General features: G+C 46.5%; 1 protein-coding gene across 1 annotated transcript in view; it reads left to right on the top strand.

Annotated features, from left to right (window-relative positions):
• Nucleotides 1-6,833: 6,833 nt before the first annotated feature.
• syn3 (synapsin III) overlaps nucleotides 6,834-25,445 on the top strand; it is a gene marked incomplete at its 3' end in the record, with an annotated part of 145,805 nt that continues 127,193 nt past the window's right edge. Inside the window, exons 1-3 of the mRNA XM_079494616.1 lie at nucleotides 6,834-6,942; nucleotides 14,589-14,846; nucleotides 15,227-15,459. Of these exons, the coding sequence (XP_079350742.1) occupies nucleotides 14,670-14,846; nucleotides 15,227-15,459 (410 nt within the window). The 5' untranslated portion in view covers nucleotides 6,834-6,942; nucleotides 14,589-14,669. The remainder of the gene's footprint in view (nucleotides 6,943-14,588; nucleotides 14,847-15,226; nucleotides 15,460-25,445) is intronic.

Genomic DNA, 25,445 nt, shown 5'->3' with positions numbered 1-25,445 from the left:
AATAGTGTGAGATTTATAGATTTTGGGGCATAAATTATATATTAGACGCTTTTATTTTAATCAATAATTGATTAATGTCACCATGGTACACAAAAAAGTACAAGTTTTTTCTAAGTCTAGCCTAGTAGAGGGTCTATAAGTCAGTGGTTTTCAACCAGTGGTCCTTGAGGGGGTTCCAGGTGGTCCTTGAGGGGGTTCCAGGTGGTCCACAATGCAGCTAAATGATGAAGAGTTGGGAACCAAATGGACCCTTATTAGATCTTTAACTCTTGAGATTGTAAAATGAAACCAAATGGACCCGTACGGGTCCATTTGGTTTCATTTTACACGCTCAAGAGTTACATTATACATTACATCTGCATTACTTTAATTTAGAAGAAGGCTCGCCGGAACCGGTGCCGGCACCCTGGGCGCATTCCTGTGGGTCTGGATGTTCCCGGGGACCCCCCCGCACAGTACACTACAATACAATACAGTACAGAGCACAGTAGAGTACAGTAACTGTAACAACTAAAAAAAGTCGCAATTTTGAAAAATTGCAAAGTGTGGTTGCCGGCAGTCGCTTACATAGATAGGCCCCTCCCTCATTCGAACATTTCTATAACGCTTGAATAGTGTGGTCTTCTGCCCCTGCAAGGGAACTCATGTCTTTATAAACCATTGAATAGTGTGGTCTTCTGCCCCTGCAAGGGAACTCATGTCTTTATAAACCATTGAATAGTTTGGTCTTCTGCCCCTGCAGGGAATTCATGTCTTTATAAACCATTGAATAGTGTGGTCTTCTGCCCCTGCAAGGGAATTCATGTCTTTATAAACCATTGAATAGTGTGGTCTTCTGCCCCTGCAAGGGAACTCATGTCTTTATAAACCATTGAATAGTTTGGTCTTCTGCCCCTGCAGGGAACTCATGTCTTTATAAACCATTGAATAGTTTGGTCTTCTGCCCTGCAGGGAATTAATGTCTTTATAAACCATTGAATAGTGTGGTCTTCTGCCCCTGCAGGGAATTAATGTCTTTATAAACCATTGAATAGTGTGGTCTTCTGCCCCTGCAAGGGAATTCATGTCTTTATAAACCATTGCATAGTGTGGTCTTCTGCCCCTGCAGGGAATTAATGTCTTTATAAACCATTGAATAGTGTGGTCTTCTGCCCCTGCAGGGAATTAATGTCTTTATAAACCATTGAATAGTGTGGTCTTCTGCCCCTGCAAGGGAATTCATGTCTTTATAAACCATTGCATAGTGTGGTCTTCTGCCCCTGCAGGGAATTAATGTCTTTATAAACCATTGAATAGTGTGGTCTTCTGCCCCTGCAGGGAATTCCTGTCTTTATAAACCATTGAATAGTTTGGTCTTCTGCCCTGCAGGGAATTCAGGTCTTTATAAACCATTGAATAGTGTGGTCTTCTGCCCCTGCAAGGGAATTCAGGTCTTTATAAACCATTGAATAGTGTGGTCTTCTGCCCCAGCAGGGAACTCATGTCTTTATAAACCATTGAATAGTGTGGTCTTCTGCCCCTGCAAGGGAATTCATGTCTTTATAAACCATTGAATAGTTTGGTCTTCTGCCCCTGCAAGGGAACTCATGTCTTTATAAACCATTGAATAGTGTGGTCTTCTGCCCCTGAAGGGAATTCATGTCTTTATAAACCAGTGAATAGTGTGGTCTTCTGCCCCTGCAGGGAATTCCTGTCTTTATAAACCATTGAATAGTGTGGTCTTCTGCCCCTGCAGGGAATTCATGTCTTTATAAACCATTGAATAGTGTGGTCTTCTGCCCCTGAAGGGAACTCATGTCTTTATAAACCATTGAATAGTGTGGTCTTCTGCCCCTGCAAGGGAATTCATGTCTTTATAAACCATTGAATAGTGTGGTCTTCTGCCCCTGAAGGGAACTCATGTCTTTATAAACCATTGAATAGTGTGGTCTTCTGCCCCTGCAAGGGAATTCATGTCTTTATAAACCATTGAATAGTGTGGTCTTCTGCCCCTGCAAGGGAATTCATGTCTTTATAAACCATTGAATAGTGTGGTCTTCTGCCCCTGCAAGGGAATTCAGGTCTTTATAAACCATTGAATAGTGTGGTCTTCTGCCCCTGAAAGGGAACTCATGTCTTTATAAACCATTGAATAGTGTGGTCTTCTGCCCCTGCAAGGGAATTAATTCATGTCTTTATAAACCATTGAATAGTGTGGTCTTCTGCCCCTACAAGGGAACTCATGTCTTTATAAACCATTGAATAGTGTGGTCTTCTGCCCCTGCAAGGGAACTCATGTCTTTATAAACCATTGAATAGTGTGGTCTTCTGCCCCTGAAGGGAATTCCTGTCTTTATAAACCATTGAATAGTTGGGTATTGAATAGTTTGGTCTTCTGCCCTGCAGGGAATTAATGTCTTTATAAACCATTGAATAGTGTGGTCTTCTGCCCCTGCAGGGAATTAATGTCTTTATAAACCATTGAATAGTGTGGTCTTCTGCCCCTGCAAGGGAATTCATGTCTTTATAAACCATTGCATAGTGTGGTCTTCTGCCCCTGCAGGGAATTAATGTCTTTATAAACCATTGAATAGTGTGGTCTTCTGCCCCTGCAAGGGAATTCATGTCTTCATAAACCATTGTAAAACATAGATTGGTTACGTAACCAACAGCAGCCAATTAGCTACTACAAACGTTATGCAAAGCTCGGCCAATCACAGCGGATGTTAGGTAGGTTACTCCGGAAGAATAATAATAAAAATCACACCCGTGTGAACTGAGTGGTGTAAGGTATTATATAGCCTGATCAGCTGTGGTCTGACGTAATGTCTGACGTAATGAAATCACACCCGTGTGAACTGAGTGGTGTAAGGTATTATATAGCCTGATCAGCTGTGGTCTGACGTAATGTCTGACGTAATGAAATCACACCCGTGTGAACTGAGTGACCATAGCAACCATGCTCATTGTTTTGGTACGAACAAACACGTGGACACGTAAACTAACAAAGCCAGTTGTTGGAGTGGTTTACACCACTCAAAGTGTGAAAATGACTATAGTCTGTTTGCCCTTTGGGCAACCACACTAATACATAGTATAGTTGCACCGCTCAATTCACACAGGTGTGATTTTTCCAAGTGTCTTGCCTTAATGAATTGCATTTTATAGCGCTTTTCCAAGTGCTCAAAGCGTTTACAATGGTTCATTCATCCATACATTCATTGGGAGGTGAAGCGGCGAACAGTCGACGCCAGCGTCCTCACTTCCCTCATTCACACACCAATGGTGGAAAGCTCACACCGACCGACTCATTGGAGGCAATGTAGGGTTCAGTGTCTTGCCCAAGGACACTTCGACATGTGGACAGGAGGAGGAGCCGGGATTAGAACCGCCGACCCAGGGATAATTGGACGACCTGCTCTACCTCCTGAGCCACAGCCGCCCTTGCCTTCAGACACCCATTGCTGTGTGACTCACTTGGCTTTGAACCAGTTCATCACACGTGTCTCAACAGTAAGCCGCAGCCCAGCAGGCCTCTTTGGGAAATGAAGCAAGACCAGGAAAATAATAATCAATATGGCAGTGGAATTGTAGCCTGGCTAATAAGACAGACTAATATCACACAACACTGTCGCGGGATTTGCCAACGGCTGATTCAAGTCTGGCTTATTAGCCAGGCTAGTGGAATTGGACTTTGCTGCAAATTAGCCTTACTCCATTGTCCCTCCCTCATATTAATCCATTTAGCTATCATATTACTTTAGGCTATATATATTTTTTGTAATGGCGTTGTGAGCTTGTAAATCGGCTATTTTCAAATCGTATACAGGCAACCTTTGGCACCGGTACTAACGTTGGCACAAAGGAGGGTGATCACTGGCACTCCCACTGGCATAAGGAGGGGGATCACTGGCACACCCACTGGCATAAGGAGGGGGATCACTGGCACTCCCACTGGCATAAGGAGGGTGATCACTGGCATAAGGAGGGGGATCACTGGCATAAGGAGGGTGATCACTGGCACTCCCACTGGCATAAGGAGGGTGATCACTGGCACTCCCACTGGCATAAGGAGGGGGATCACTGGCATAAGGAGGGTGATCACTGGCACTCCCACTGGCATAAGGAGGGGGATCACTGGCATAAGGAGGGTGATCACTGGCACTCCCACTGGCATAAGGAGGGGGATCACTGGCATAAGGAGGGTGATCACTGGCACTCCCACTGGCATAAGGAGGGGGATCACTGGCATAAGGAGGGTGATCACTGGCACTCCCACTGGCATAAGGAGGGGGATCACTGGCACTCCCACTGGCATAAGGAGGGTGATCACTGGCACTCCCACTGGCATAAGGAGGGGGATCACTGGCACTCCCACTGGCATAAGGAGGGTGATCACTGGCACTCCCACTGGCATAAGGAGGGTGATCACTGGCACACCCACTGGCATAAGGAGGGTGATCACTGGCACACCCACTGGCATAAGGAGGGTGATCACTGGCATAAGGAGGGTGATCACTGGCATAAGGAGGGTGATCACTGGCACTCCCACTGGCATAAGGAGGGTGATCACTGGCACTCCCACTGGCATAAGGAGGGTGATCACTGGCATAAGGAGGGTGATCACTGGCATAAGGAGGGTGATCACTGGCACTCCCACTGGCATAAGGAGGGTGATCACTGGCACTCCCACTGGCATAAGGAGGGTGATCACTGGCACACCCGCTGGCATAAGGAGGGTGATCACTGGCACTCCCACTGGCATAAGGAGGGGGATCACTGGCACTCCCACTGGCATAAGGAGGGGGATCACTCGCACACCCACTGGCATAAGGAGGGGGATCACTGGCACACCCACTGGCATAAGGAGGGTGATCACTGGCATAAGGAGGGTGATCACTGGCACTCCCACTGGCATAAGGAGGGTGATCACTGGCACTCCCACTGGCATAAGGAGGGTGATCACTGGCATAAGGAGGGGGATCACTGGCATAAGGAGGGTGATCACTGGCATAAGGAGGGTGATCACTGGCACTCCCACTGGCATAAGGAGGGGGATCACTGGCACTCCCACTGGCATAAGGAGGGGGATCACTGGCACTCCCACTGGCATAAGGAGGGGGATCACTGGCACTCCCACTGGCATAAGGAGGGTGATCACTGGCATAAGGAGGGTGATCACTGGCACTCCCACTGGCATAAGGAGGGGGATCACTGGCACTCCCACTGGCATAAGGAGGGGGATCACTGGCACTCCCACTGGCATAAGGAGGGTGATCACTGGCATAAGGAGGGTGATCACTGGCACTCCCACTGGCATAAGGAGGGTGATCACTGGCACACCCACTGGCATAAGGAGGGTGATCACTGGCATAAGGAGGGTGATCACTGGCACTCCCACTGGCATAAGGAGGGTGATCACTGGCACTCCCACTGGCATAAGGAGGGTGATCACTGGCACTCCCACTGGCATAAGGAGGGTGATCACTGGCACACCCACTGGCATAAGGAGGGTGATCACTGGCACACCCACTGGCATAAGGAGGGTGATCACTGGCACACCCACTGGCATAAGGAGGGGGATCACTGGCATAAGGAGGGTGATCACTGGCACACCCACTGGCATAAGGAGGGTGATCACTGGCACTCCCACTGGCATAAGGAGGGTGATCACTGGCACACCCACTGGCATAAGGAGGGTGATCACTGGCATAAGGAGGGTGATCACTGGCATAAGGAGGGGGATCACTGGCACTCCCACTGGCATAAGGAGGGTGATCACTGGCACACCCACTGGCATAAGGAGGGTGATCACTGGCACACCCACTGGCATAAGGAGGGGGATCACTGGCACACCCACTGTGTGAGAGAGTATTTTTGGTACCCATTTTGACCTGAGATCAGATTCTAAAAATGTCTTCTACATCCTGACAGTTTTCTGAAAAAGCTATGTTTCTATGTCAGTCGTTCTTCGATTTTTCAAAAATAGCAGACCTACAAGCTCGTAGCGCGCCACTCGGTGGCGCGCTATGAGCTTGTAGATCTGCTATTTTTCAATAGCTAAAGCATAACATAATGCTAACACCAAAAGGGGTTCCCGTCCCAGTTAAAATATTTAAAAATAAGTTAAAAGGTTTATATATTTGTGGAGAATAGAAATGTGTTGGTAATTTTCATGTGGTATCATTAAAAAAGAATGTTGACCTGGCACACTATTATATCTAGAAAATAAAAACATGGCACTTAATTAAAAAAAGGTTGTATGCATTAGGCATTAGAGGACTCGCCTTCCCAGCATGCATTGCGCTGTAGTTCCAGGTTGGAGGATTGCAGTGATGAGGAATGCATTTAGAGAACTCGCCTTCCCAGCATGCATTGCGCTGTAGTTCCAGGAGGAGGATTGCAGAAGTGTTGAATGCAGCAGTCGGTGTTTCCCAAACTTCTTAGCTCAAGAAAAGACCCCAAAAAACGAAATTAGACATTTCCCCCAGGACTCAGATTAGTGAACATATCAGATCTACAAGCTCACGACACATCACGGTGAGCTTGTAGATTGGCTATTTTCAGTACTTCTTCTTTAAACATTTGATTTCAAATGTATGGAATTTCTTGATTTTTTTCTTTTGTTTCTTCATGAAATTTATACTGATTTATTTTAATTGAAATATTTAATTCACGAAAAAATAAATATATATTTTGTGAATGCTTTATGCAAATGTTTTCATATAATAATAATAGTATAAAACTAAATGGAAAAAATACCCACTGTTTGGGAATTAGGGAAGCAGTCGGTGCATTATTAGAGAACTCACCTTCCCAGCGTGCCTTGCGGCATACACACAGAGAGAGAGAGAGGGGCTTGTCTGGGAGGCTGAGCAGCCTTGATGCAGGGAACATCAAACACACCGACACACACACACACACACACACACACACACACAGAGGAGAGACAGCCGAGAAAAGGTAAATAAAATAGTAACATCTTTGTGTTCATTCTCTTCACTAAACGGCGGACAGAACAGAACAGAACGCCAACACAGCGCGACGCTGTGGAAACGTATGTCAATATTCGGCTGCTTTCATGGCTTGTGCGTTTCTTTAGTTTTATGATAGGATAGAGAGAGAAGGGCCATCATCACCTCCTCCTCCTCCTCCTCCTCAGTTAACAGTCAATTAGAACCATTAATAATCTGGACATGTATTGCTGCTGATATTTGTATAGTATTATTATTATTGGACCAACGCCACCATGCAACAGCTTTGTGTTGTCTGCTGCAGTGTGTGTGTGTTTACACAGCTAGGGAGTTTTGTGAATGGATCTTATTCTAGGATGGATGGATGGATGGGATAGGGTGTGTGTGTGTGTGTGTGTGTGTGTGTGTGTTGCTGGTCTTCTCTGTGTGTGTGTGTGTGTGTGTGTGTGTGTGTGTGTGTGTGGGGGGGGGGTCTTCTCTCTCTGTGTGTGTGTGTGTGTGTGTGTGTGTGTTGCTGGTCTTATCTGTGTGTGTGTGTGTGTGTGTGTGTGTGTGTGTGCGTGGCTGCTGGTCTTCTTTGGGTCTGTGTGTGTGTGTGTGTGTGTGTGTGGGGGGGTCTTATCTGTGTGTGTGTGTGTGTGTGTGTGTGTGTGTGTTGCTGGTCCTCTCTCTGTGTGTGTGTGTGTGTGTGTGTGTGTGTGTGTGTGTGTGTGTGTGGCTGGTCTACTGTGTGTGTGTGTGTGTGTGTGTGTGTGTGTTGCTGGTCTACTCTGTGTGTGTGTGTGTGTGTGTGTGTGTGTGTGTATGTGTGTGTGTGTGTGTGTTGCTGGTCTACTGTGTGTGTGTGTGTTTGTTGCTGGTCTACTGTGTGTGTGTGTGTGTGTGTGTGTGTGTGTGTGTGTGTGTGTGTGTGTGTGTGTGTGTGTGTGTGTTGCTGGTCTACTCTGTGTGTGTGTGTGTGTGTGTGTGTGTGTGTGTGTGTGTGTGTGTGTGTGTGTGTGTGTGTGTGTGTGTTGCTGGTCTACTCTGTGTGTGTGTGTGTGTGTGTGTGTGTGTGTGTGTGTGTGTGTGTTGCTGGTCTACTCTGTGTGTGTGTGTGTGTGTGTGTGTGTGTGTGTGTGTGTGTGTGTGTGTGTGTGTGTGTGGTGGGGGGATTCCCTCAGCCATATCTAATCTCAGTGGTTCAGTCAGTCAGGGGTACATTGTTGTCACCTGCGGTTATTATCATCATTACATCACCTGATTCACTGGTTTTCTACGTTTTTCACATCAAGGATTTTTATTTTATTTTATTCTGCATTTGACTCGAGCCACGGACCACCGTTTGATGACATTTACGTAATTTAGCCTCTCAGACCCAAAACTAAAGAATATTTTGTTGCTGTATTTGACTGTATTTGAATTGAAGCAAACGTTGATCAAAATAACAATTCTTCTACTTTCTGTAATTGTGTAGACTTCTTGTACATTTTTACTAATGCAGATGTTTAACATCTGCATGTTAACTGAAGAGTTAAAATCTTATGGTTGTGGCTGGTTGTATGCAGCAATTCTTTCTTTAACTCTTAAAGGGATTATTCAGAATGCTTTACCTTAAGCTGTATGAATTAGTTGCCATTAATATAGTGGTTGCAACTGTATTAATTGATTGCCTGAGTCCCGTGGTGGGAGTTCTGCTCTGGTTCTGGTGAGATATTAAGTAGTTCCGGTCATTTTGTGGGGGCACTGGGGCCACGCATTAAGACGAGCAAAAAATAAAAAATATTTTTTTATTATTTTTTGAATCCATGTTTTTGAAAATTCCTCTAATCTGGTGATCAGGTTATGACATGCACATTACATGCACAATAGAATTACATTTTCTTTCTTTTATTTATAATGGGAAAAGTGGCACCCAGGACCAAAACTGGTGTCCACCCCCTGGAACCCATTAAAAGTAAATGAATCAACAAAACTAGTGTAATTTGTATTGTTGACCTATTTCTACCATATTGGGCAACTTCCGTCCATTTTTTTACCCCTCTATCACACAGAACTATGTTTTTTTTGTGTCCATATCACTACACCCATTATAGTTCCATGTGATAGAGGGGTCGAAGTTGAACAAAAGTTGCGCTAATATTTTAGAAATTGGTCAACGATACAAATGACGTTAGTTTTGAGGATTAATCTACTCCCGTCTTCACTGTCCTCCGAGACTGTGGCAGTTCAACCTGCCACGGAGACTGAATGGTTAACATTTTAATTATTATTTATGATTGCAGAGTGATATTAGTTATTTTTACTATATATATTGTGTGATGCTTGATTAAAGTTGTTAATTGACTGTTGACTCCATTGAAGGGAGCAACTACTAGCTGTGGGGTGTGGGGGGGAACATGCCAACAGTGGGAGGGTTTTGTTTAGAGAACTCTTGACTTTGATTATATTATGGGAATCATTTATAGAGTAGTATGTGACACTTTAAAATGTGTGTTATGCTTATGAATGATGTGTGATGTCTCTGGACATTGATGCACTGGTTCCATTGGTGGAATCAATCCGGGGTTGGTTTGGTCTAAATGGGAGGGGCCTAGCCTTTATAAGGAGCACCTGCCACTGCCCAGCATTCATTGTAGGATTGTAGGGAGCAGAGCACACCTTGAAAGAGCCAACCTGGCCAGTGGGCTGTAAATATACCTATTTTGTGTTTGGTTTGTCTGAATGACCATTTCATGTGGACTCTTCAAAGGTGAATGAAAAACCGTTTTGATTTTGCTAAAGGATTTGCCATGAGTGCCTTTTTTGGAGTATTTTGAGAGCTGGTTCAGTGCCAATGTTGTCCTACACTACCTTCACTCAGACCAGAGTGTGACAGAGACACGAGGTTATACTCTGTGGTGAGATTGAGAAATAAATGATACAACAAGAGAATGACAGCTTGGCACGCGAGACAAAATGCAACCTTATTTTTGTAGAAAAGGCAAACTAATATTATTTATGCCGTTTGCTTTGATTGAATAATTGATTGAACACACGTGTACGTTGTACTATGATTTGATTTGGGTGTGTTCTAAATAAAGTGTTAAGGTGGTTGCACACCAGCCGCGTTTTTCGAAAAACCGATGGAGAAACTCTGCTAAAAATCCGAATTCGCATCTGATTCGCGCCCGGTGTGTGGAGACCTTATTATCGTGTAGGCCTATTAATCTAATTATAGTTAACTAATACTATTACACTAAAAAGGATAAAGATGAAGGGAAAATAAACCTTTTTCAATAATGTACTACTGTAATAAAATGTACACATACAAACAAGTTACACAATAATCAACACAAACACCTTATTTTAGAACACACCCAAATCAAATCATATTACGGAGTGCATGTTCAATCAATTATTCCATCAAAGCAAACGACATAAACAATATTAGTTTGCCTCTACTGTAAATAAAAGTTACAGTTCTCTTGTAACGTAACCGTACTACTCTACTCTACTACAGTGTCTGTAGGCCAATCACAGGCAGGCAGGGCGTTACCATGCCTATGCTCAGTGTCGGTAGGCCAATCACAGGCAGGCGGGGCGTTGCCATGCCTATGCTCGGATGCAACACGCCTAGTTATGATGTCATACTAGCAAATAACACTATGAAACATTAATTAGCCAATCACTGGGCAGAAGAGAAGAGAGGATTAGCCAATCACAGGGCAGAAGAGAAGAGAGAATTAGCCAATCACAGGGCAGAAGAGAAGAGAGGAGTGCATTAGTCTTAGAGATGCTCCACAGGTCTTTGTCGTCGCAGCTCCTTAGACTACTAATAATTTATATTTCTGTTGCTCCATACTTTATTTTAAATGTAAACACGTGTGTGTTGGTGGTGTAATGTGTTGAGCAATGCTTCTACCTTCTACTGGTTCTGTTAACCCCAACGGCTTAAAGACCTGAACTACTCGGAATGCAGAGCGGATTATGAATGGAATGCAGCGTTCAGAGTTCTGCTAACTAAATGAAACCACAGCCGTTGGTTTGGAAGGGAAGCTATTTTCATTTCAATAATGAGGCGTGCTTTTTGTTTGGTCTCACACGACGCGCACCGCTTGTTTAATTGAGTCGCTGACTGTCAGATCGTTGATCACTCTGCTGGGCCTGTCAATCAGAGACTAGAATCACTCTGCTGGGCCTGTCAATCAGAGACTAGAATCACTCTGCTGGGCCTGTCAATCAGAGACTAGAATCACTCTGCTGGGCCTGTCAATCACAGACTAGAATCACTCTGCTGGGCCTGTCAATCAGAGACTAGAATCACTCTGATGGGCCTGTCAATCACAGACTAGAATCACTCTGCTGGGCCTGTCAATCAGAGACTAGAATCACTCTGCTGGGCCTGTCAATCAGAGACTAGAATCACTCTGCTGGGCCTGTCAATCACAGACTAGAATCACTCTGCTGGGCCTGTCAATCAGAGACTAGAATCACTCTGCTGGGTCTGTCAATCAGAGACTAGAATCACTCTGCTGGGCCTGTCAATCAGAGACTAGAATCACTCTGCTGGGCCTGTCAATCAGAGACTAGAATCACTCTGCTGGGCCTGTCAATCAGAGACTAGAATCACTCTGCTGGGCCTGTCAATCACTGCTGGGCCTGTCAATCAGAGACTAGAATCAGACACTGGGTCTTTCACCATGGATCGGCCTGTCAATCAGAGACTAGAATCACTCTGCTGGGCCTGTCAATCACAGACTAGAATCAGACACTGGGTCTTTCACCTGCCATGGATCGGCCTGTCAATCAGAGACTAGAATCGGATCAAGTTTTACGATCAAAATAAAATTCCTTCCCACTAGACCTCTTCCAATTATTTTTGCATAGGCCTAATCGTCATAATCGCTTGTAGCTTGTAGCCTAAGCTTGTAGAGCAGCTGTAATTTTTTTGTGTAAAATTATTAAATATGTCAGTCATTTCTTATATTTATGTTATTTGTCATATCTCTGCTGTCGGGAGGAAACCTCATAACTCATTTTTCAGGAAATGAAAAATAAAAAAAATTCAGGAAATTAACCTTTTTTAAAACATAGCAATACAGCCTCATCAAAGTTGGTGTTGTAACTTTATATATTGTCAATTACTTCCATGAGAGGGGGAGAGGTGGTGGAGTTAGCTGTTTTAGACAGTTAGTTGTTTAGACAGTTTGAGGGTCCAATGGAGTTGAGAGGTTTTGTCCAAAGCACTTTTTACTACTTTCCATTGGTTCAATATTTTAGATTTTCCTCCACGACACCAACGGTATCTAACCTTGCCTAGTGATCCTAATAACATCACTGCGTGGATATTAGTCTCCTCCCTCTCAGTGTTTGATTTTTATTTTTCATATTTGAAGACTGGGCCCTGATTGGTTACAGCGGCTACACTAATAACTTTGGGCCTGTCTAACTCGTTATCAACGTCGTTACATAACGGAAACAACGGATACATCCGCCGATAGCTTCTCTGCCTTACGTTGTGACCAGGCTTTTCTTTATGCTTCTCTGCCTTACGTTGTGACCAGGCTTTTCTTTATGCTTCTCTGCCTTACGTTGTGACCAGGCTTTTCTTTATGCTTCTCTGCCTTACGTTGTGACCAGGCTTTTCTTTATGCTTCTCTGCCTTACGTTGTGACCAGGCTTTTCTTTATGCTTCTCTGCCTTACGTTGTGACCAGGCTTTTCTTTATGCTTCTCTGCCTTACGTTGTGACCAGGCTTTTCTTTTCGCAGATAAGTAAGCCTGGGACCGAGGCTAGAGACAGGCTGGAAAGAAGCTTATTGGACAGGGAGGGATAGGGCCGCTTTGTTAAAGTGTCCCGCAATCTCATTTTAATTCCAACGGTGCCGGAGATTGGCTGTACGTACGCACGCACACACGCACGCACGCACGCACGCACGCACGCACGCACGCACGCACGCACGCACGCACGCACGCACGCACGCACGCACGCACGCACGCACGCACGCACGCACGCACGCATAGAGACCACAGAAGTGAACCTTTCAAGCCTGTTTTCTCAATTTGCTGTTTCTCTGCAAGACATTACTCTATAAAGCCATATCTCCAAAACTGGCGGGTCAAACTGAACAACCAATATGTCAATTTGAAGCCAATGGCTTACTGTCTGTGTGTCAAGTTTGGTGTGTCAAGTTTGGTCACATTTTGTTCTAATCTAAATGAAGTTACAGCACCTTAAGACACGATGCCATCTTGCTCAGTAGAAATGCACTCTCATCCCTTCCACACAACATTTACTAAGCAATTACCCTGTTTTAATCACCCTGGTTTAATCACCCATTGTCTCGTCCATCTCGTCCTCCTTGCATGTTGGTTGCTTCTCTGCAGGGCGATTCTGTTTAGGCGAACCCATTAAGACCTGGAATGCATCTGTGTCACTTTCGCGTTTTAACCACATTAGCCATTATTTTATACTTTAGCTGTTGGAAAATAGCAGATCTGCTAAAAAAGGAAATTGGCGTGCAAATGTGTGCAAATCTTTAAATATATATTCTTTCACAGCTAACATTTTTCACTCAAATCTTTGCTTCTGGGGGGTCCCTGGAACAACATATTTTGATATGGGTGTCTGGCGGCCACATTCATATCATTCTGGGGGTCCTTGTGGGTGTCTGGCGGTCACATTCATATCATTGTGGGGGTCCTTGTGGGTGTCTGGCGGCCACAGTCATATCATTGTGGGGGTCCTTGTGGGTGTCTGGCGGTCACATTCATATCATTGTGGGGGTCCTTGTGGGTGTCTGGCGGCCACATTCATATCATTGTGGGGGTCCTTGTGGGTGTCTGGCGGCCACATTCATATCATTCTGGGGGTCCTTGTGGGTGTCTGGCGGCCACATTCATATCATTCTGGGGGTCCTTGTGGGTGTCTGGCGGCCACATTCATATCATTCTGGGGGTCCTTGTGGGTGTCTGGCGGCCACATTCATATCATTCTGGGGGTCCTTGACCTTGAGTTTGAGAACCACTGATGTGGGAACAGGGTTTTCAGAAAACCGTAATGATTTACAACAGTGGTTCCTGAACTCTTTCATGTCAAGGACCCCCAAATTGACACTTATTACGCTACGAAAAGATATGCCAGGGACCCCCAGTATGACATGCATTAGTCTACGGACCCCCATTTAATGGCATTTCTACCTATATTTATTTATATTGTAAAATCAATGTTAATTTTAACTCAGAGTGTACAAATGGAACCAAACAGACCCGTTGGGGTCCGTTTGGTTCCATTTGTACACTCTGAGTTACAGACACATAAGGGTCCATTTCGTTCCAAACTATAATTTTAGCTGGGGACCCCCTGGAACTCCCTCAAGGACCCCTGGGGGTTCCCGGACCCCACTTTGGGAACCACTGATTTACAAGACATGACGTGTCTTCTCTGCTACATATTGGTTCTAATGGCTGACGTGTGTGTGTGTGTGTGTGTGTGTGTGTGTGTGTGTGTGTGTGTGTGTGTGTGTGTGTGTGTGTGTGTGTGTGTGTGTGTGTGTGTGTGAGATAGGGATGTCATAGGGGTCATTTAATCATTTTCAGTCTTGGGATTTTTTTGGCTGACATCTTATGTCTTTCTCCTCTCTCTCTCTCTCTGTCTCTCTCTCTCTCTCTCTAGGACCAGTCTTCCCTCTCCTCCTCCTCCTCCTGTCCTGAACAACAACAGCGGTAACGTCAGCGCCCCCTGCAGCCTGTCAGCATGAACTACCTTCGCCGTCGCCTGTCGGACAGTAGCTTCGTGGCTAACCTGCCCAACGGCTACATGACGGAGCTGGCCAATCAGAAACCCCCCGGAGTCCCCAATAGCCCCACCCCTCCTCCCCGTGGCCACACCTCCACCTCGTCCCCCGCCTCCCCGGCCACCGAGAGGCGACAGGTACTGTTTTGACCCATTTTGGTTGGGAACCCCTTTTGGTGTTTTAAGCATTATTAGCTATTGAAAAATATCAGATCTACAAGCTCAAGCTACAAGCTTGTAGATCTGCTATTTTTGAAAATTACCCATTCTGGGCGGGAACCCCTTTTGGTGTTTCAAGCATTATGTTATACTTTAGCTATTGAAAAATAGCAGACCTACAAGCTCGTAGCGCGGCACCAAGTGCCGCGCTACGAGCTTGTAGGTCTGTTATTTTTTTAAATGAACAGGTGGACAAAAGTGGTGGTGCTTTGGGTGCCGGGTGTTTTCAGACCATGTATGGTTTTACTTGTGAAAACTGTGACGTGACATTAAAGCTGTGATTGGTTCTTCTCCTGCAGCCCCCCAGCATGATGCCGGGCCTTAGCCCCGCCTCCTCCTCCTCCTCCTCCTCGGCCCCTCCCCCCTCCTTCCTGTCCTCGTTCTCCAGCGTGGTGAAGAGTGCTCAGATGGTGCAGGGCGTGGCGGCGGCGCACCAGGCCAAGGCAGCAGCGGCAGCAGCCGAAGCAGCAGCCAAACCCGTCGTACGCAAGCCCAAGATCCTATTGGTCATCGACGACCAGCACACAGACTGGTGAGTTCCTATTGGTCTAGAAGACCAGACCTTATATGGAATGAAGCATGTGAAAGCTGATGTGATTTTATTGTGAAGGGACAAGTTTCTGAACGTCTCAGCCTGCATATTTCCATGTGCTGAAAATAGCTGATCTATACAAGCTAACAACGTGTGGTATAGACGCAACGCGTTGTGAGCTTGTAAATCTGCTATTTTCAGCATGCTTGCATTCATTCTGAGCCTGTCAGACTCAGAATGAAGTTCTGGAGACACCCCCCCCCCCCCATCCCCCCCCGCCCTTTGGAACGTTGACTGAAGTCTTCCTATATTTTCATCCTCTGTAATTAAACTGCCAAACTTAGACCAAAGCCTGATTTTATACCTTGCGTTGTCGCGTGCCCAAAAGAAAATATCAGATCTGCAAGTCGACTGTCTACAGTTATAGACCCATAAGGGTCCATTTGGTGACTCAGAAAGTGTACAAATGGAACCAAACGGACCCTAAAGGCTCATACATAGTCTGGATTTTCGGTGGTGGGGTGACCACCGAACTACAACATGACGTCACTGAGGTGACCACCGAACTACAACATGACGTCACTGAGGTGACCACCGAACTACAACATGACGTCACTGAGGTGACCACCGAACTACAACATGACGTCACTGAGGTGACCACCGAACTACAACATGACGTCACTGAGGTGACCACCGAACTACAACATGACGTCACTGAGGTGACCACCGAACTACAACATGACGTCACTGAGGTGACCACCGAACTACAACATGACGTCACTGAGGTGACCACCGAACTACAACATGACGTCACTGAGGTGACCACCGAACTACAACATGACGTCACTGAGGTGACCACCGAACTACAACATGACGTTATGAGCCGCGGTGAAGAGCAAACCACCGCCACCGCCCTTCTCTCTGTTTTTACTCACCACCGCTCAACGTTATTTCAGCTCCGGTGGTCACCTCACCACCGGAGCGGTGGTCACCTCACCACCGAAAATCCAGACTATGAATAGGCCTTAACATGCTACATAAATAAATTGTGATTTATTTTTAATCTTGCCTTATATAGGATGTTAATGGTATATGGCCACATATAAACCCCTATAAAAATACCCCGCAAGTGGATTATTGAATGAATGTATATTTTAGGCCAATAAAATAATAATAATAACTTGGATTTATATAGCGCCTTTCAAGAAACCCAAGGACGCTTTACAAAACAAAAAACAAAACAAACAAACTAGTTGCCAAAAGCCTGAGTGAACAAATGTCTCTTCAGTGCAGACTTTCTTTCTTTCTCTTTCTTTCTTTCCTTCTTTCCTTCTTTCTTTCCTTCTTTCTTTCTTTCTTTCCTTCCATGTGTAATAATGTATCCTATCTCATTGATGTGTTTTTCTCCTCTGTTAATCAATTGATTGGATTGGATTTGCCCTCTTAATTTATCTCACAGGATTTCGGCATGAACATTGAGCTCAGCACATTGTGTATGCCACATGGTGGCGCTAGAGCACAAGCTAAACCACCCAGCCCCTCCGTGGGCCGTTGAGGTAGTGATGAGGGGTGTTGAACAGCAGATGGCGCTGTCTGACCCATTCTGACCTGAGACCAGATTCTGCTAAATGTCTTCTAATATAAATCATGACAGTTGTCTGAAAAACCCTATGTTTCTGTATCAGTGGTGCTCAAACTATTTCATGTCAGGGACCCCAAAAATGACACAGACCTCCATCTGAAAATATGTGACTAAATTTGACTGAGGGACTTCCATTGGATTTTTTTGAATTTTCGTTTTTTCATTTGAAAGCAGGGAATCTTAGCTTCAAATTGACATATTGGTTTGACCCACCAGTTTTGGAGATATGGCTTATAGAGTAATGTCTTGTAGAAAACAGCGAGTTGAGAAAATGGGCTTGAAAGGTTCACTTTTGTGGACTCTAACATTACACCTAAGCTACATGTTTAAGCATTTTTTTCATATTTACATGTCAAGTTCAGCTCTGACACTTATTTCAGACATGCTCTAGTATGTGAAGAGTCTGCCTGTGCTATTAACTCATTCATGCTATTAATCCAGTTTTTCTGGTGAAAAGCTGGATTTTGTGCACAATTTTGTGGTCTCCCCAGAAACAAAGATATGAGTTAAAAACATTTGCTGTGAAAGAATAAATACCGGTATTCAAACATTTGCACACGTCTTCACATTCACATTAAAAAATTAGCAGATCTACAAGCTCGTAGCGCGGCACTCAGTCTTTTGAATAGCAGATCTACAAGCTCGTAGCGCGGCACTCAGTCTTTTGAATAGCAGATCTACAAGCTCGTAGCGCGGCACTCAGTCTTTTGAATAGCAGATCTACAAGCTCGTAGCGCGGCACTCAGTCTTTTGAATACAATTCTATTATGCTTTATATTAGTCATATACTAGTCATCTAGTTTTTGTGGACTAAATATAAAATTTTAGCCGACTAAATTTACAGTTGATTTAGTCGATGAATAAATGCATTTTGGCGGGCCTTGATGGTGTCGTAATGCCTGGTTTCACACTTGGTGAACATAGCTGAAAATAGCAGATCTACTAGATCTTGTAGATCTGCTATTTTCAGAGCGCGACACCTGAGTGCAACCACACATAAAATGATTGTCAGTACATTTAGTCATAGTTTCAGTACAGACAGACAGACAGACAGACAGACAGACAGAGAGACATGATGATTTCGGGTGACAGTACAGTACAGTAGAGTAGAGAGACCGCGCTCCAGCCGACCCTGCAGGTACTCGGCGACACTCTGAAAAAAGTTTAGTTTAACGTTAGGGAGCCAAAAGGTTGGATGGAGGGTTGACTCCTAGGGTAACAGGAGGGATTGTGTTAAAAACTATAAGGAGACACAGATGCGTTCCACTTCTAAATGTTTTAATTCCCTTCCTTCCTCAGTAAAAAGGGCACAGCGGGACTGATGACAAGCCACTGAGTTCAAAGGCTCAGGTGGAGGAGTGGAAAACAGTAAACGGTAGCTCAACCCCCTAGAGAAGACAAACTGTACACGGTAGCTCAACCCCTAGAGAAGACAAACTGTACACGGTAGCTCAACCCCTAGAGAAGACAAACTGTACACGGTACCTCAACCCCCTAGAGAAAACAAACTGTACACGGTAGCTCTACCCCCTAGAGAAGACAAACTGTACACGGTAGCTCAACCCCCTAGAGAAGACAAACTGTACACGGTAGCTCTACCCCCTAGAGAAGACAAACTGTACACGGTAGCTCAACCCCCTAGAGAAGACAAACTGTACACGGTAGCTCAACCCCTAGAGAAGACAAACTGTACACGGTAGCTCAACCCCCTAGAGAAGACAAACTGTACACGGTAGCTCAACCCCCTAGAGAAGACAAACTGTACACGGTAGCTCAACCCCCTAGAGAAGACAAACTGTACACGGTAGCTCAACCCCCTAGAGAAGACACACTGTAAACGGTAGCTCAACCCCTAGAGAAGACACACTGTAAACGGTAGCTCAACCCCTAGAGAAGACAAACTGTACACGGTAGCTCAACCCCTAGAGAAGACAAACTGTACACGGTAGCTCAACCCCTAGAGAAGACAAACTGTACACGGTAGCTCAACCCCTAGAGAAGACACACTGTACACGGTAGCTCAACCCCCTAGAGAAGACAAACGGTAAACGGTAGCTCAACCCCCTAGAGAAGACAAACTGTACACGGTAGCTCAACCCCTAGAGAAGACAAACTGTACACGGTAGCTCAACCCCCTAGAGAAGACAAACTGTACACGGTAGCTCAACCCCTAGAGAAGACAAACTGTACACGGTAGCTCAACCCCCTAGAGAAGACACACTGTAAACGGTAGCTCAACCCCTAGAGAAGACACACTGTAAACGGTAGCTCAACCCCTAGAGAAGACAAACTGTACACGGTAGCTCAACCCCTAGAGAAGACAAACTGTACACGGTAGCTCAACCCCTAGAGAAGACAAACTCTACACGGTAGCTCAACCCCTAGAGAAGACACACTGTACACGGTAGCTCAACCCCCTAGAGAAGACAAACGGTAAACGGTAGCTCAACCCCCTAGAGAAGACAAACGGTAAACGGTAGCTCAACCCCCTAGAGAAGACAAACTGTACACGGTAGCTCAACCCCCTAGAGAAGACAAACTGTACACGGTAGCTCAACCCCCTAGAGAAGACAAACTGTACACGGTAGCTCAACCCTCTAGAGAAGACAAACTGTACACGGTAGCTCAACCCCTAGAGAAGACACACTGTACACGGTAGCTCAACCCCTAGAGAAGACAAACTGTACACGGTAGCTCAACCCCTAGAGAAGACAAACTGTACACGGTAGCTCAACCCCTAGAGAAGACAAACTGTACACGGTAGCTCAACCCCTAGAGAAGACAAACTGTACACGGTAGCTCAACCCCTAGAGAAGACAAACTGTACACGGTAGCTCAACCCCTAGAGAAGACACACTGTACACGGTAGCTCAACCCCCTAGAGAAGACAAACGGTAAACGGTAGCTCAACCCCCTAGAGAAGACAAACGGTAAACGGTAGCTCAACCCCCTAGAGAAGACAAACTGTACACGGTAGCTCAACCCCCTAGAGAAGACAAACTGTACACGGTAGCTCAACCCCCTAGAGAAGACAAACTGTACACGGTAGCTCAACCCTCTAGAGAAGACAAACTGTACACGGTAGCTCAACCCCTAGAGAAGACACACTGTACACGGTAGCTCAACCCCTAGAGAAGACAAACTGTACACGGTAGCTCAACCCCTAGAGAAGACAAACTGTACACGGTAGCTCAACCCCTAGAGAAGACAAACTGTACACGGTAGCTCAACCCCTAGAGAAGACAAACTGTACACGGTAGCTCAACCCTCTAGAGAAGACAAACTGTACACGGTAGCTCAACCCAATAGAGAAGACAAACTGTAAACGGTAGCTCAACCCCCTAGAGAAGACACACTCTAAACGGTAGCTCAACCCCCTAGAGAAGACAAACTGTAAACGGTAGCTCAACCCCCTAGAGAAGACACACTCTAAACGGTAGCTCAACCCCCTAGAGAAGACAAACTGTACACGGTAGCTCAACCCCCTAGAGAAGACAAACTGTACACGGTAGCTCAACCCCCTAGAGAAGACAAACTGTACACGGTAGCTCAACCCCCTAGAGAAGACAAACTGTACACGGTAGACAAAGACAAACTAATATTTGGCTGCTTTGGCAACCTGACTGTGCTGTTTTTTTTTGTTTTTTTTTACACCCAACTCTTTGTGCTTTGAACCTCTTATGCCCTCTATATATATATGCAGGACTTTGTCATACGACAAATACTCAAAATAGCCACTCTACAAGCTCACATTGCGTCGTGATGCGATTGATAAAAATGCATAGGATTAGGGGCACGGTGGCACAGTCGGTAGTGTTGTCGCCTCACAGCTCGGTTCGATTCCCGTTCGGGACGCTGGGGGCGTGTTCCCTCCTCCGCGTCATCAGTGCCCATACCTGAGGCGGGGTTGGCGAAAGGGCCTTTCTGTGTGGAGTTTGCATGTTCTCCCCGTGTCCCCTAGGGTAGATACCCTCACATGTTCTCCCCGTGTCCCCTAGGGTAGGTACCCTCACATGTTCTCCCCGTGTCCCCTAGGGTAGGTACCCTCACATGTTCTCCCCGTGTCCCCTAGGGTAGGTACCCTCACATGTTCTCCCCGTGTCCCCTAGGGTAGGTACCCTCACATGTCTTCCCCGTGTCCCCTAGGGTAGGTACCCTCACATGTTCTCCCCGTGTCCCCTAGGGTAGGTACCCTCTCATGTTCTCTCCGTGTCCCCTAGGGTAGGTACCCTCACATGTTCTCCCCGTGTCCCCTAGGGTAGGTACCCTCACATGTTCTCCCCGTGTCCCCTAGGGTAGGTACCCTCACATGTTCTCCCCGTGTCCCCTAGGGTAGGTACCCTCACATGTTCTCCCCGTGTCCCCTAGGGTAGGTACCCTCACATGTTCTCCCCGTGTCCCCTAGGGTAGGTACCCTCACATGTTCTCCCCGTGTCCCCTAGGGTAGATACCCTCACATGTTCCCCCCGTGTCCCCTAGGGTAGGTACCCTCACATGTTCTCCCCGTGTCCCCTAGGGTAGGTACCCTCACATGTTCTCCCCGTGTCCCCTAGGGTAGGTACCCTCACATGTCTTCCCCGTGTCCCCTAGGGTAGGTACCCTCACATGTTCTCCCCGTGTCCCCTAGGGTAGGTACCCTCACATGTTCTCCCTGTGTCCCCTAGGGTAGGTACCCTCACATGTTCTCCCCCCGTGTCCCCTAGGGTAGGTACCCTCACATGTTCTCCCCCCCGTGTCCCCTAGGGTAGGTACCCTCACATGTTCTCCCCCCGTGTCCCCTAGGGTAGGTACCCTCACATGTTCTCCCCGTGTCCCCTAGGGTAGGTACCCTCACATGTTCTCCCCCTGTGTCCCCTAGGGTAGGTACCCTCACATGTTCTCCCCCCCGTGTCCCCTAGGGTAGGTACCCTCACATGTTCTCCCCGTGTCCCCTAGGGTAGGTATACCCTCACATGTTCTCCCCGTGTCCCCTAGGGTAGGTACCCTCACATGTTCTCCACGTGTCCCCTATAGGGTAGGCACCCTCACATGTTCTCCCCGTGTCCCCTAGGGTAGGTACCCTCACATGTTCTCCCTGTGTCCCCTAGGGTAGGTACCCTCACATGTTCTCCCCCCGTGTCCCCTAGGGTAGGTACCCTCACATGTTCTCCCCGTGTCCCCTAGGGTAGGTACCCTCACATGTTCTCCCCGTGTCCCCTAGGGTAGGTACCCTCACATGTTCTCCCCCGTGTCCCCTAGGGTAGGTACCCTCACATGTTCTCCCCGTGTCCCCTAGGGTAGATATCCTCACATGTTCTCACCGTGTCCCCTAGGGTAGATATCCTCACATGTTCTCACCGTGTCCCCTAGGGTAGATATCCTCACATGTTCTCCCCGTGTCCCCTAGGGTAGGTACCCTCACATGTTCTCACCGTGTCCCCTAGGGTAGATATCCTCACATGTTCTCACCGTGTCCCCTAGGGTAGATATCCTCACATGTTCTCCCCGTGTCCCCTAGGGTAGGTACCCTCACAAAAAACATGCAGTAATCCTCGTCTCTAAACTGCCTCCCCCTGGCCAGCCGGGGCACCTGTTGGAGGGGAAAGGAACTGGTCGGCATAACGTGTTCCTTCCACGTGCTACGTCTGGCCAGGGAAATTCCCCCCTGTCAGGTGAAAAGAAGCAGCTTGGACTCCTCATGCATAGAAGGAGGCATGAGGTCAGTCCGCTGCCCCCCCAGGTTGGCAGAGGAAGTGTAGTGCCCAGGATTACATTAGATAATTGGCACTGGGTGAAAAAACTGGCTTGCAAAATCGGGGGATAAAAATGATAGGAAAAAAAATGCATAGGAGTCCTTTATTGTGTGTGCGCATTTTATTTACTGTAATGGCATGGCAGGAAATGGGAACGGCATGTTGAAAGAGGTTTCAAGTGTTTTTCGGCTACTAGGTATCTCTCAGAATGGAGGAACAATAAAAGTCCTGATGTCACTCGCTCATCCCCTGGTTCTAAAGTCCTGACGTGACGACGTCACTTGCTCATCCCCTGGTTCTAAAGTCCTGACGTCGACTTGCTCGTCCCCTCGATTCCCCCGGTTCACGGAAGTAATTTCTCTATGGAGAACAACATGGGCTCATCTTGAAATCGTTTCATATAAGCGTTGTGGTCCAAAAATAAACAAGCTGTCTCGGCGTTATTGTCAGGGAGTTGTCTCTGTATCGTTATATTGTCGCGGAGGTGTCTCTGTATCGTTATATTGTCAGGGAGGTGTCTCTGTATCGTATTGTCAGGGAGGTGTCTCTGTATCGTTATATTGTCAGGGAGGTGTCTCTGTATCGTTATATTGTCAGGGAGGTGTCTCTGTATCGTTATATTGTCAGGGAGGTGTCTCTGTATCGTTATATTGTCAGGGAGGTGTCTCTGTATCGTTATATTGTCAGGGAGGTGTCTCTGTATCGTTATGTTGTCAGGGAGGTGTCTCTGTGTCGTTATAATGTCAGGGAGGTGTCTCTGTGTCGTTATATTGTCGGGGAGGTGTCTCTGTATCATTATATTGTCAGGGAGGTTTCTCTGTATCGTTATATTGTCAGGGAGGTGTCTCTGTATTGTTATATTGTCAGGGAGGTGTCTGTATCGTTATATTGTCAGGGAGGTGTCTCTGTATCGTTATATTGTCAGGGAGGTGTCTCTGTATTGTTATATTGTCAGGGAGGTGTCTCTGTATCGTTATATTGTCAGGGAGGTGTCTCTGTGTCGTTATTTTGTCAGGGAGGTGTCTCTGTATCGTTATATTGTCAGGGAGGTGTCTCTGTGTCGTTATATTGTCAGGGAGGTGTCTCTGTATCGTTATATTGTCAGGGAGGTGTCTCTGTATCGTTATATTCTCAGGGAGGTGTCTCTGTATCGTTTGCGACAGTCAGTCACTCATATATGATACAGTCTGTTTCTAGCGAAACTAATTCAGAAGCATTTAAACCCAATGGGATCTCTGTGTAGTTTAAACCCAATGGGATCTCTCGGTGTCCTTTCGAACCCTGCTCGCAGCAGACTTGTATAAACCTTTGGGCTTAGTGGGTAGATCGGCCACTCAGGAACCGTGAGGGTTCCCGGTTCGATCCCTGTGGGCTCCCCCAGAGTTGGTGTCAAGGTGTCCTTGAGCAAGACTCTGAGACTCCAGACTCATCTCCTAGTCCTGGGCATTCCAGAGAAGAGGCAGTGTGTCTCTGGGGTAACCCTGCTCTCCTCTGACAGGCCCCCAGCCCCCCAGCCCCGGCCCCCTCCCGCTCCCCCGCCCCCCTGCCCCCTGGCACTGACTGAGGCACAATGGTGGTCACACACACACTCTCTCTCTTCCCATTGGTGGCATCGGCCCTGCCCACCTCTCAGAGTGACATGCATTGTGGGTTTGTTTGCACTACCAGCACGGTGGGCAGGGCTTGAAATTAACTTTTTTTTTTTTTTTACTTGGTAGCACTGGTGATATTTCTAAAAATGATCCCATTCAGGACGGGATCCTGAATGTTTTAAGCATTTTGATATGCTTTAGCGGTTGGAAAAATAGCATATCTATACAAGCTCATTGCGCAGCACCGAGTGCTGCGCTACGATCTTGTAGCTCTGGCAAGGTTGCCAGTTCGAACCCTGTGGGCTCCCCCAGAGTTAGTGTCGAAGTGTCCTTGAGCAAGACTCTGAACCCCTAATTGCTCCCGATGTGCAGGTTGGTGCCTTGCATGGTTTCCTCCATCGGTGTGTGTGTGGGTGAATGTAATGCACAATCTATGTAAAGGTGTGTGAATGTGTGTGTGTGGGTGAATGTAATGCACAATCTATGTAAAGCTGTGTGAATGTGTGTGTGTGGGTGAATGTAATGCACAATCTATGTAAAGCTGTGTGAATGTGTGTGTGTGGGTGAATGTAATGCACAATCTATGTAAAGCTGTGTGAATGTGTAAATGGTAAATGGTGCATTTATATAGCGCCTTTATCCAAGGCGCTTTACAGAGATTGTGCATTACATTCACCCATTCACACGCCGATGGCGGCGGAAACCATGCAAGGCACCAACCAGCACATCAGGAGCAATTAGGGGTTCAGTGTCTTGCTCAAGGACACTTCGACACCAACTTTGGGGGAGCCCGGGTTCGAACTGGCAACCTTGCGGTTACCATCCAGCCACTCTACCCCTGAGCCACCGCCGCCCTGGGTGAATGTAATGCACAATCTATGTAAAGCTGTGTGAATGTGTGTGTGTGGGTGAATGTAATGCACAATCTATGTAAAGCTGTGTGAATGTGTGTGTGTGGGTGAATGTAATGCACAATCTATGTAAAGCTGTGTGAATGTGTGTGTGTGTGGGTGAATGTAA

The sequence above is a fragment of the Electrona antarctica genome (assembly GCF_951216825.1).
Source record: "Electrona antarctica genome assembly, chromosome: 23".
NCBI classification, from domain to species: Eukaryota; Metazoa; Chordata; class Actinopteri; order Myctophiformes; family Myctophidae; genus Electrona; species Electrona antarctica.
The sequence above is the reverse complement of the archived record's forward strand: the minus strand, read 5'-3'. Positions and strand labels throughout refer to the sequence as shown.